Source organism: Aulonocara sp. 'chitande type north' Nkhata Bay, linkage group LG15, assembly GCF_057382095.1.
Source record: "Aulonocara sp. 'chitande type north' Nkhata Bay isolate Kocher_YH1m ecotype deep benthic linkage group LG15, A_spYH_male_GT1.1, whole genome shotgun sequence".
NCBI lineage: Eukaryota > Metazoa > Chordata > Actinopteri > Cichliformes > Cichlidae > Aulonocara > Aulonocara sp. 'chitande type north' Nkhata Bay.
In genome coordinates, this window is record NC_141358.1 from 40,334,928 (window position 1) to 40,348,884 (window position 13,957).

The 13,957-nt window shown below is 41.7% G+C and overlaps 1 protein-coding gene across 12 annotated transcripts in view; it reads left to right on the forward strand.

The window, feature by feature from the left end:
* The window catches only part of adgrl2a (adhesion G protein-coupled receptor L2a), a 91,220-nt gene that overhangs the window by 22,593 nt on the left and 54,670 nt on the right, over positions 1-13,957 (forward strand). For all 12 annotated transcript variants that reach the window (XM_086263416.1, XM_086263417.1, XM_086263419.1 and 9 more), the window contains exon 3: positions 12,404-12,617. In XM_086263416.1, coding sequence (XP_086119542.1) covers positions 12,404-12,617 — 214 coding nt within the window. The remainder of the gene's footprint in view (positions 1-12,403; positions 12,618-13,957) is intronic.

The window sequence follows — 13,957 nt, forward strand, 5'->3', positions numbered from 1 at the left end:
TATAAGCAAACATAAGAAAAACTATCCCAAGTAGGTCATGTCGACCTTATGCAACAAAAATTAAACTTCAGTTATTTTCTCTTCCATTGCACTATAATAAAAGCTGCTTGTTCAGTGGCAAAAGTGGCAAACAAGCTTGAGAATTCCCGTTTCTGTCACAGACCCTGAAACCACACTAGTTTCTCCTCGATGCTTAAAATGTTCAAAGTACTTGAGATTTCTCAAGGGCAGCAAGAAAGGGCCTGTTATTGTACCACGTGAAATGAAAAGAGAAGGGTTTTAAAAGCTGTCACACCAAAGTCTGTGGAGAGAAATAATCAAGGTGTTTTGAAAATATAAAGGCTAGAAGTAAAAGCCTGCAGCATAATGTGAACCAGGACCTGCAAGGGCAGGACCCGGCTCCTCCCAGTGCTCTGGCACCACCTATTTGACCCATTTAGCCTTTTCTTGTAACCATAAAAGCCTGTTTTATAACTTCATTAAGATGGCAGGCTGCTATCTTGTTATTTTCCACGTTGTTCTCTTTTTTTGTTCTCTATTTTCTGCTCCAGTGTCTTACTGACCAGCATTAGGGCAAGAAGATAAGAAGATAACTATCTAACAGGTAAATCCAATCAGGTAAACTATAAATCCTGTTATCATAAGCCCGGTCTTTAAAGGCACACACACTGTATCTCAGACTAATCGTTAGCCGTTCATTCTGCCCAGCGCCAGGTGCCTCTTTCTTAGTTGTCTTAAAAATAAAAAGAGAACACTGTTAGATGAGTAAACCATTTTTTTCCCTTTTTGAATACTCGTTTGTGTCGGTTGTGTCCGTGGAAAAAGAATAGCACCCCGCTGCGTCGCCATGCTCCAGTCCCCTGATCACTTAATTTGGCATTTAGCTATGAGCCAGCCTTTGAAAACATTGGCCCATACCTAATTTGTTAACAGAGACAAATCAGTTGTTGCATAATTACTTTCTGAAATGCTAAGTTTTCATACTTTCCAATTTGCTTATTGTTGAAGCAAAACAGTAAAGGCTAAAGGGCTGGATTTTTAAAATTCCCTTTTATCTCGTGTGTCTAAACCAACCTCTGTTGGTTTTGTCTTTCTACCTCCTGTGTGATGTCATCCTGGTTGTTTGTGGAATCTGGCTCCCCGCGGAGCCAGGCAGGCGTGGGGCCTGTGTACGAAGGCCCACCATGCTGTCATGTCTCTTTCATCGCCAGCCAGGCTTGGCCAATAAGGAGATAAGGAGACAATGACTGGGAGAGCAAGCAGTGGCAAGGTGTAACCTCAGCCCCCGGGTCTCCTCCCTGCCGAGTACTTCAAATCCTCATTAGGATTTTCAGCAAAGGAAGGAGGGATTTTCTGGATTAGGGCTTTGTCACAGCTGGCTCCAGGTTGGTGTTTGTCATGCACAAGCATGGTGAAGCGCTGACATCTTGGCACTCTCCTTTCTCCCACCCAAACACTGATATTCCCTTCACCTGGCTACTGAGGCAGTTTAAGGATGTTCCACTAACCCAAAATCTATGACTGCTAACTCGTTGCCCTTGCTAAAGGTTTTTAACAGCTTCCTAGTAGCCTGCGCTCGTGGATTTGGACTGCCGCGTCAGCATTCTTCTTAATGGCTATTTATGCGGAGATAACCTTGGAAAGCATCATTAGTTTGTTGTTTGCTGTCACCATCCATAAGTCGTGCCCAGATCTGGGGCCGCGACACAGATGCGGCAGCTCAAACAGCAGATACGATGCCGTGTCAGTCATGGCGGAGATGCTAAAGTGTCTTTCATAAAGCATTTTGCCCCCAGATTTCTCACGCATTTCCACAAGGTTTCTATGGTCATTTTTTCTTTCTTTCTAAACCGAAGCAAAGAGTTTCCTGTTGCAAATACGGTTACTGCTTTAATTAAGCCACGAGTGTTCCAGTCCTGTGCTACAAAACAACAAGACTGTGTTTCCTCATGTGTTGCTCAACCTCTAACATGGTCTTTAATTGGGTTTCAGGCCTGTCTGAGAGAGTGGTTCAGCATGACAGAGCCTCAGACTTAGTGTGAAACCTACCTTGTCCCATCATTCTCCAGGCTGATCTGTCTGGATAACGGGAATTCACACGGGTCCCACGAGCCCTCTGCTCGGTCGTATCTCAGGCACCCTTAGATTAGTCATTTACCCACATGTCCCTGTCTGTCTTCAGTTTTACCGTCATGCTTTGTCTCGCTTTGTTCTTGCCCTGCTAGAATCATGCGGGTATATCCCAAACAATCTACAAAACATGTTCTGATAACCTTATCAAGTCTTTTCTCTAAATCCCAAATATGGGAAAACAAATCTATCTTATCACTCTCCAGTGCAGTGGTCTATAACCAGAGACTGTTGTTCATGGAAAATTTATTGTTTTGTGCTTTTGTTGGTAGTCTCTAATGTGACCGTGGCAGATGTGAGCATCTTGGTATAAGCAGGCTTCAATTTGTCACAGATATGCCTCCGTTTTAAAAGTTGTGTCTGTGTTTGCCCTCGTGTTCCATATTTGCTACTTGCTGTGCCTGAAACCCGGGTTAGCTGCAAGATTTGATGTTAAAGGTTTCGGTATATCCAGCAGATACAAAAGTGTTCAGAAAAGACCTGAACCTCCTCGCATGATGGCAGAAATAGCACAGGCTCTTAGAGCCTGTGTAGTGGACATCAAGGACTACAGACAGACCTCATGCAAGGACTACTGCTGAAGTGTTGTCTGCAAGGGGAGGATGAGTCGAATGTTTTTGATTATCCGGTGTCGACAGTATTTCAAACAAGAACCAGCGTGAACACCTTGTGCCGCACAAATGAACTAGCTCAGCTGGTCAAAAGGCAAATGTCGGTTTTTTTTCTTTTGCTGTAATGATGTGGAATATTAAGGTGATTAAACTGCAGAGTTTAGGTCACATGGGTCGCAGCGTGTCCATGTTCGCTTTTCAGCTCCTTCTGCAAAATCAGAGATGGAGGAAATCCTCATGAATGGATTTAACTGTGTGCTCTTTGCCGTTTTCCTTCGTAGGGTGAATTACACGTATTTATCAGCGCGAGCAGTTTAGCTCTGCCGCACCTTCTGATTTCAACAACAAGAGCAACTAAGGCAGTGAAGTGGTCCTGAACTGCTGTTTATGAAGCCATCGACTCGTTTCAACAGCTGAAATACGTAAACAGCAACAATCTGCAGGTGTTTAAAGAGGACGTAATCACATTTTCATTGTGAGGGCCACTGCCGAAAGACGCGCTCGCAGAAAAGCGCAGGTACGGTTTGAATGTCATGCAAAGGAAAACTGATTGCAGGACATGTAATGACAGCTTCTGTTAAGAGAGCGTAATATATCTAGAGCCTTATGATTTCACAGATTTTACAGTTCGCTCTCAAGAGTCACATGTAATATATCCCTGCTTGCCCTTACTGGAGTCCTGTTCTTCATTGCTGATTTAGAGCAGCTATAAATCCTGAAGAGGCTCCTGTATTTGAGGGGTGGTGAAACTACACCCATAAATATACTGAATTTAGAGCCACGACCTTTTGAAGTCAGTCTGAATGCCCTTTCATGAAGCTTTGTTAACTTACAGCTTTCCTCTCTAGTTAGTATTTGTACTTTCTTCTGTGTTTTTGTGCTTCTTGGCTACGTGACCAAATGGTGCCAAAGCAGGTTGCAGTAAATAAAGAAGCTGTTTAGTTAGAAGGAAGATGTCACGACCTGCTGGTTTAGTTGCTGGCAGGCTTCACACATGCTAGCTCAGGGCGTTTATGCGCTTGTAAAAACGCTATGACTTGACCTCGTGTGACTTTGTGAGCCAGAATGACCCCTGAGTGTGATTGCACGTCAGGGGCTTTGGCTCCTGCTTTTAAGCCCCACTCTTGGGTAAATGATGGGCGGAAGGAAAACTGTAATAAAAGACATCTTATAAAGGACTATCAAATTAAATTAGTGATATCAACTCAACCCCAACCCCCTTCTTGGTGCATTTTTATATTACTTACCCATGCCTTATATTCGGTTTGTACCTTAATTTCAAGACAACCCCCTCCAAACACGCCAGTACCACCACCATTATTTAAAATAGCCAGCATGCAGTAAATAAGGTTGATAACCATGAGCGACATCTGAAACTCTTAAATGAGAACTTCCTGCTGTGACATGTGTGAGGGCTGCAGACAGATGGAGGAGTGAGAATTTTGGGCATCAGACGTGATTCAGACGAGGTTATTCCAGAAGTCAAAGTTTCAAACAGACACACACATACAAATGTTGGTGCGGACCTTCTTTTTAAAGGTAAGATGATTCACTGGGGGGAAAACACATGTAACATGGAAGGCCATCAAGGTAAGCCTTAGCCTGTGGATTATAATGAATAACGCCAAATAAATCCCTGATAAACTGAGTTAAATTCAATTTCAACTTTCTATTCAAGAATCATGAGCTGGAATCCTTGAACCAAAGGGAATCTTAAGATAAGTGTCCCATGATTTAAAAAAAGAAGAAGAAAAAAGTAAAAAAAATCAAATCAAACCAAACAACTGTTGCTCTGTCTTTGTCAGATAAGTACTCTGGAGTTGTGCATAACCTTGGATGAGGCCATTGTATCAGAGTAAAACGGTGTTTTGTCACATAACAATCTGCCGAACCTAGAAGGCAGCAAGTCTGCAGTCTAGTCTGAGTAAGAGCTGCATAAAGAATTCAGTTGGAGCAGTAGTCGTGTCATCAGGGCATGACTAGCGTGTTGGTCAGGGAATTTAAATGCCAGGTGGGGGTCAGTTGAAGCACTAGCTGAATAATGTGGCACAAATGCATACACATGAGGGCTGAGTCTCGGGGAAAGGAACCACTGCTGTGGCCTGCTTGAAGAAGTGCACTTTGGGAAGGCAAACATGCAGCAGATGGATCCTTCTCATTTGTGTGTACTGCCACTGCTGGTGACCCATTGGGAAATGCTTCTTTACTGAATTGAGGAGCATCAAACGCTTCATTGGAGCAGAGAAGGAAGTCTGTGCTACCCAATGCATCTCAGTCCAATTTTTACATTCTTTGTAATGGAAACTGTGAAAATGGTATCGATGTGACGAACACAAACCAATTCAAGTCTGACTGGTGTTCTGCAAAAAACTCATCGCATTTAAAAACATGCTAAATATTTTCAGTGTTCTGACAGACCTGCTGTCACTAAGATGCTTTCCTCTTGTTTGGAGGGGCTGGTAATCAGATTTTTACTTAACATTTATTGGAACTAGATAGTCTAGACAAAGCAAATATTGTGTTGCTGTGAGCCTCACGCTCACGTTCTGGGTTTGTGCACTTTTAAAAAATTCAGCTCCCTCTTTTCCTTTACACCGATACTCTTTGCTCCCACCTTTAAACGTGCTTGGTGGCTACTGGAGGTTTATTTCTGGTGTATTCAGCTGTTTGGATTCAGAGAGTTAGCAGAGTTTGAGCAAATGCCACAGAAGTCAGTGAGCCGTCACGTTAAATACTCATGATCACAGAATTATGACTGTGCCACGCAGCCCTAACAGGGACTGCCCCACATCAAGCTCTTTAGGACGACTCGTGGGATCAGGACACTGCTAATCAAACAAAGCATGCAGCATGTTCACTTTAAAGTTAAATAATAATCAGTTTACTTTGCTAAAACAACTGAAGCTGTGTCACGATTTGGAATATTTTACCTTTTGGATCCTTGCAGTAAAGCCTCCACACTGTGCCGGGTATCACACCGTGATAACACGAGGCGAGAAGCCTTGACCTCTCGTTGATAATCTCTAAATGTATAGCAATTTAAAATTCAAGTCTGGCAGTGACCATTTGTTAGGGACCATGAAACAAAATTTACTATTTGATGGTCATCGCAGCCATTTCATTACCGGAAGATGTCCTTGCTTTTTTGTGTGTGACCTAAAAAGCACTCCCCATTTCTCTCTCCCACAAATACAAACACACACAGCAACGCACACACACTGCCTGGCCTCAGGGCTATCTGATATTAGACAGTGAGATGACACTGTGTGCTTGTGCGAGTGCAGTCAGCCGACATGTGCAGATAATGTGAAGTCAATAATGCTTTATGAAAAAATGGGATTTATGACCTTGATGAGCCCCATAGAGCTTAATTAGGCCTAAAGGTTGATTTACATACAAGTGCACATGGAACTTGATGAGGTTGTGTTTTCCTGCCGTTGTTGTGCATTCTGATTCTGTCTGGCATTAAGACTCGATGCATTTGTTCAAAGTCTTACGGATCAGAAAGAAAATACAATAAATACTCGGACCCTGCTCGGGTGCTTGGTTTCCACAGGATTATATTTCCTTCCTATGCAATGATGGTATTTCTAGTGCAGACATATGTCTACAGGTGCTGGTTGGAGGAAAAAACTAAACGGGGGGTGGGGGGGAGTCTGTGACAGGTTAAAATCCTGTTTAAGGAGGCCCACCCAAACCAAAAGGATGGAAAATGAGTTTTTTTCTCACAGTACCTATTCAGAGGAAAATGACAAGATCTTTTTCAGAGTCATGTACCTATATCAAAGATGCTCCTGATAGCCCCCCTGCTGTTGCTATGGAAGTAGCAGAGATGTAAATGAACTGGAGTGAACTGGATGGTGGAGAATACAAATGAGGTTGGAATGCTCATTCTCCTGCTGCACTTTGCCTCTTGTTCTTCTCCCAATATCTTTCTCTGATCCTGTCTCCCTCTCTATGTGCGAGTAGGTTTTAAAGACTAAATTATATTCTGCATATATATAGAATTTCAAACACCTTAATTATATACAGATGTTTTGGGCTGAATTACAGATGAAACGTCTGCACGTGTAACTGCTGTTTGCTGTTAGCTACAAAATAAGCTAAAGTTAATATGAAGGAATTCCAAAGAACGTTAATATCTGTCGAGCCCGTGCAATTCTTCTTTACAATGGCCACACAGAGTCTGCAGTCGACCATATCCTGCTGTTTGCAGGATATATGCAATATTTTCTTTCTTCTCCTCCCCTGCATGGACCTGACTTCTTAAGAATACATGCTGTTGTAAAGGATATCTCTGGATTATAGAATCAGCACTGTGGGAAGAGTTTTGACTTAAAGGTTTCTTTTCCTTCGCAGACTCGAAGGAAAAAGGGAGGGGGCTCGGGGGTGCCGGAACCTGGGGGACTCAAGCTGTGGTTCCTGTGGCTCCAAGCTAATGCTATAGGCCACACTTTCCTTTCACCCAAAATCCCCCCAGCAAGCGACCTTGTCGGCTCAGGAGTGCAGAATAATGGCTGGCCGAGCAGCGAAGCTAGCTCATTTACAAGCAGCTGTTTAGCTCTCATCAGAGCAGCGAGGAAAATCAAAGGGCTGCGTTAACGGCAGACGACAAGCATCGGGAGCGTCCCCGTCACACTTCTCATTGGCTCTCGACAGAAAAATTATCTGGTGTGACATCAAAATAATCTCGAGTCCTCTTTTGTGCTCGGAGCACAATGATGACTGAATAGACCTTTTGATCAGCCTCTGCCTAGCCCCTGGACTAACTCTGGAAAAAGTATAACTGGAGTTGCAGAGAGTCATTTTGATTTAAAAACCATTTGCTGGATGCAATATATCTGTGATGAAAAGCAGACTACTCTCAATTATGCATTACGGTTGGAGCAAAGAAATACTGAAAATAAACTATTTCATAGAAAGATAGTAAGTTTGGTGTTCTGATTAAATGCAGCCGTTTTGACTGCATGTTCTTTATGTCTGTTATCCGGCTTGATGAGACTACACAGTCTCTACATGGCTGAAAAAGACCCTAATGTCTCCTCATTTCTGTGAAATAGGAAGACATTTTCGTCATTACCTCTGCTTCAGTGACACTCATATCCTAACAGATGGTCACTTTCCGATTGATTTGGCTCATCTGTGAGAAAAATGAATTAAAACATTACGGCAACGAGACGGCGCTTAATCGGCCGCCCTTACATATGGGAGGTTTCTCACAGTTCTTCAGCCTCAGCTTTTGTACGTGCTTAAAGTCATCGCAAAGGTTAGTCTGGGTAATAAAAGCCAGAGTGGAAAGCCTTAAATAGAGGCTTGTCACTGGCTTAATAAAGTGCTATAACCCATGGAAATAGAGGTGCTATGCACCAATCAGAGTCAATTACTAGCATGTTCCAACACCATTTACAGCGTTTACAAGCACATGTCAAAAGGTTAAGTGCTAAGATTTCTTTTAAAGCAAACAGATGTTTTATAATGTTCACTTGTTGACTGGGAAATGCACGACATTTTTAAGGTTTACTGTCGAATTGCATCACATTAAAGACAGAGCCCTGACTGAATGCTTTACGGGAGGATGATGTCAGTAATCCTCGCTCTGCTCCGTGACAGCCGATGGCGATGAGCCGGACTGGTCTTCTTGTGGTCGTGGTGGTGGGGCTGACGGCTGACCAGAATTTCTGATTAGAAAGTGTCAACAGGGCCACGATAAGGGCCTGGCCAATAATGTCTCTGCTCCCATCATGTTGCCATGGTGACAGGACTGAGCTTTCCATATTATATCTTTTTTTTGTCTATGTCTTAAACTTTCACCCCCTGCTGTTTAATTAATGGCGAGAATGCTTCAAAAATTCTCCTTCTTCGTGTTTGATTGATATAAATCTATATTTTAAGAGCTTGTATACATCGTGCACTATCTTAAAGTGAAAGCACATCAAAGCGAGTAAAATAGCATCTCGTATTTTAAGATCTCTGAAGTGCGTGCTATCAGTGACGATGGGGCAGCCGGGCTTCTTTTATGAGCACGTGGCCGCATAGCTCGGAAAAGACACGAGAAAACGAGCACGTCTAAAAACTCTTTCCAGGCGCAGACTTGTGATTATGTTTTTCTGTCTGTGAACCATCAGCGTACACTTGGGTGGCGCCATTTTGTCTGCTCAGCAGCCTCTTTGTAGAAAGCTCCGAGGTAAAGAGGCTCCTGAAACATAATATAGCAACAAGTGCCCTCAGCTCCCCCAATTAACTGCTGAGCTCTGTTTGGATGGGTTTTTAGAACATCAGCAAGAGTACGCAGGAAAACCAAAATAGATGGTTTACGTCGTCAATATTTTAGCATCCGCCGCGTATTGATATTCTTGACATGTTTTACTGTCACCGTATGGAAAGTAAATAATTTTCATATCATGCATTCGCTGAATAGTTATGCTAATGGCCCCATGAGCAAAATAATGATTACTTTTCTGGCTCATTTGAATAATGAAATCATTTAGTTAAGTGAGACAGTAAGCATTGGATTTGTTTATGTTAGATTCAGTGTGATCATATTATTCTCGTGTAATTGCGACGTGTGATCGATGGTGTTTTGGTTCCTTCATACTATCTATATGAAAACAGACAAAGAGGATTTATTTTCAGGAGTGGCACAAAGCCTCTATTATACAGTAGAAAAGAACCTAAGAAAACATTATTTAAAGTGCACATTTTAGTCTCCCAGCATAGCAGAGAAATGATTTTTTGTGGCGCTGATCTTGGTCAATACTTATTTAAGTGAAACAGTGACAAATGCATATGTGAGGAGGACAGATTTTCTGAGGATCTCATCCAAAACTGAATAAATGAAATGAAATACTTGTACAAACAGTACAACATTACTAACTTAATTGAGAAATAAGGACACCCATCTATTCCATTGACATTTGTTTACAGAACTATTGTTTGTCCCCCCATATTGATTTATCTTTGTCACCCATCTCCCCATGAACTAAAAATACCATCTGACACCAGAGCGAGGGAAAAAAATCAGCCTCAGGCCTAATCAATTGAGAGGCTTTTTGAGGTTGTTTACGATGCTGCTTTTGGTTCATGATGCACAAGCCCAGCTGGTGAATGAAATGAGTTTAGAGGACAGCAATTTTGTCTGAGAACCAGTAATATGAACAAGAAAATAATTTCACAGCGTGTTTTTGTAGAAGTCGTACGGTACTCTTGAGCCTACATTTATCTCCTCGTTGCTCCGGCCGCTGTTTTCCTACTTAAGCGCAGAGACTGCATCAGCTCTAAATCATAAAAAACCAGAAGATTGTAAAGGCAGAGTGATTTAAGTGTTTTAACAGTGATCCAGAAACGCAGAGCATCAGTGGGTTTGGCTGTGGATTTGGAGATCAAACTCGGAGGTCTTACACATGGCCAAAAAAGCAGAACACTTGGCCAAGTTTACCGTCTCCCACCCAGTCACGCTGATCTGCTGCCCGGTCACCTTTATATTAAGGCAGGGTAGCAAAAATGTGTTAGCTTCAGTTATTGAAATCACGTTTTAAAATGATTTTTATTCCTCATATGCAGAAAAAAGTGAAAGCTGTCAATTCTTCATTTGATGTGACAACAGCTGACGGAAAAGCAATAGATGAGTTTCCATTACACATCCACCACTTTTGTGACATGATTTAAGCGTAAAATTGCGATACGGGTTTGAGTGATGTTTTACATAGGCTCTTGTAGTTACTACACATCATATTTCAGTCTTTTGACAAAGCTGGAGTACATTGACACGAACTCAAGATTGGCTGTCAAGTCCTGTTCTTAACATGCTGTGTTTCAGGGGTTTTTTCTCTCAAGCCAACATCTCTGATATATTGTTTATCACCTTAAGCGTTCTTTTTGACTCGAGAGAGAAAGGGGCTGCAAAAATGAAATACAGCCGCAACCTATCATATTTGAAAGCCTTTACTTTTTCATGTCTATTGGTCACATGAGAAAGTTTGCTGTCAAAAAGTGCAAGTGGAGGAAAAAAGATCCTTCCCTGATGATTTTATGCTCCCAAACAAATAAAAGTCTTTTAGTGATAGGCCAGGGCAGCTGCCCTCATCCATACAGATATATCCTTTGTTTACCCCGAGCTCCTCACCGAGCACCTTCAGAAACAGGCCTTTCACCTGATTGGCTCACAAACGGTGGATCTGGCAATACAAGCTGACATTTATCTTACTTTGTAAAATACCACAGGAGCATTACGAGGCAAAGCAGAAAAAGCAGAATGCTAATCCCCTGCCACTGTAGCTTTGCCTTTAAATCACACTAAGATAATTGTTTTGGTAATTAATTGATGAATCATTCAGCAGGGTACAATGAACTTAGCCTTTCTTGACCAATTTACTCGGTGGCTTTAAGTAAACAGCTGCCACAATGCCATGTCACACAATGCCTCATGAAGTAATAAAGTGCTTCATAATTCCAAACAACTGCACATATGGATCGCCCGGACTTGTCCAGGAGCCAAACGAATTAGTGCATTAGAAGTGGCGGCGGCGGCGTGCTTTATTTTCTTTTGCAACTGTGAATAAAGCTCATTAAGGAAACGCGTTCTTCGGAAACAAAGCCATCAACCAAGTTGCATTAACAGCGATGTTTAAAGCACTATAAAGGTGACTGAAACTGTAGTTTTTATTCAGCCGTGATTCAGAGTCTGCAGAGAAGCATCTGAAAATCATTTTTAGCTCCGCGCCAGGTTTCTTTGATATCTGACATGAGATAGCTGCAGGAAGCTGCTCTCGCCAAAAAGACACGCAGTATGTAGAGCGCTATAGTTTATGCAGGTAGTTCACTTTTAGTTTAAATATGGCTTTTGGCATTGTTCGTATTCGCCGAGCCACAATATTGATTTCTTTTCTATTTTTCCTCCCCCCTCCCCCTCCCCGACACACACACACACACACACACTGAACACACTCACATTCATAAACCTTTTTTTCAGCCTCCCAATAGCCTTGCCTTCGATTGTCAGCACTGGAAAGTGGATTAAATTACACTCATGTTGTCATGCTTGTTGTTCTTTTTCATTTTGGATAGAAAAATGAGCATTGCAAGTAAACCGCAAGTCTCCAGTGATAGACTCTGCAGTGTCAGTCAGGCCCCGTATTGAAGTGAAACACGCGACAACAGCAGAGAAGAAAACAGATGGTTAAAAATGTATTTATTTAATTGTTTATGTTAACAACCTTTAGAGGCTGATGTCACGTTCTTGTGTCGGCATGCTTATGTAGATGGTCACAGGGGGAAACAAGGCTCCAGACATTTAAGCTGACAAACTAGACTTTAATGACAAATATTGATTTCTCTTTTTTTTAGTAGCAGTTAAGGCACGTGGATGACATACTAACACTATTAGCTCCCTGGTGCGGTTTAGATCTGAAATGTTCACTCGGCATACAGATGTATGTCAGAGTTGCAGTCTAGTCTGGGCTTTTACTCTTTAGATTTCTTATTTATATTGATGAAAAGTTACATCTTCTGAATAAAATAAGAGAAAGCGATGTTTGAAGATGCTTCCTTTGTGTATATCCACCTCTGATCTCTTTTGTCTCCTGCCTCCCTCTTCCTCTAAGTCGCTGTAGTTCCATGCTTCGATCCGCACTGATAGAGCTCCTTCTCCTTCTCTTCTCCCTCAGGGTTTAGTCGAGCTGCCCTGCCATTTGGTTTAGTGCGGAGAGAGCTGTCTTGTGAGGGTTACCCCATTGATTTGCGGTGTCCAGGAAGTGATGTCATTATGATCGAAAGTGCCAACTATGGCCGAACGGACGACAAGATCTGCGATGCCGACCCTTTCCAGATGGAGAACATAAACTGCTATCTTCCAGACGCCTACAAGATCATGTCACAAAGGTAACACTGCAGACACCTCCAAATAATAACAGTAATAATAACTAATAAATCTAAAGGTATTTTCTGCTGTCACAGAAGTGAAATGATTGATAAGCATGATAACATTTTCTTTGTCGTGGTCCGCTGTTGTTCATTTTGCATGGTTGCCCCTGTTGGCATCCTGTGTTGAGGACAAAAACCCTCCGTATCCCTCGGCTTTGGAGTAAAAGTCACCCAGAACAATAACAGTGTTGCTGTCAGTTGCATAAAAACAGAAAAACGGAATATGAGTGTGTAATAAGATTGCACTACTGAGACAGCCGAAACCGAGGAGAAGAGAATTAGAAATTTCATCAGAACTTGGAATTTTAAATCAATTTGGGCAAACAGCCCAGAGAGAGCAGATTAAAACAGAAACAGAGTGCAGTAACAAAGCTTCCCATCCAAACTGCTGCCCATTGTCATTTCTGCTCTTATATACATACATTTAATATCTGCATTTATGTGATAAAATAAATAAATATTTAAAAATAAATAAAAATGAAAAAAATGTACATGATAAATATTGATTATGATGAAGAGTATTTCTACAGTATAATGTGTATTACTTTTCTAAATGTTCTACTTCTACTGTCTGAATTTCCTAAACTTCCTAAATCATACTGATCTCATGTGTAAATTCCTTCTGGTAAGTTTAAGAGCAGGCTGTTAGCACGATTCAAAGATGCTCCATAGCTGATATTCGCACTCTGGTTGATAGTGTTAACTTTGGCACCCAGTATTGCTTTAGATTGGCACCAAAAAATTGTGTCAGAATTGAATAAATGCACTCAATGAAAAGTGCATGGATACAGTTATTTTTCTGCAGCTGACCCTATTGCACATGTATCTGAATTGAGTTTTCCATTCAGACCACAAAATTTGGGGTTGACACTTTTAAGATGAAATATACAACTCAACTCACTAAGTTTTGCATTTGTCAATTCACCACCAACTGCCAAAGTCTAATGGCATAAAGTCATGTGTTAACTATTTTGCAGTTCCAAGAACAACAGCGCTGTGGTATGAGGGAGAGAAGTTTCTCCACTCCTGTTCATTTATCTGCAATACTAGAAGAACACGAGAACATCTGAGGGCAGTCGTTAATGTTTCTAAGGAAACGAAAGGCAACACGCACCAAAGCTGTTTTGAGCCGGGGCTTTAAAAAGTCAACGTGAAACACATAACATATGCATTTTAATGATATGCACTTTTTTCATATTGCAGGTTTGCTGAGGTGCTATAACAAACACTAACACACCAACAATACAGTGAGACGAGTTCATTACCAGTCTGACTTCAGCCTTTAGTCCAATCTGAAT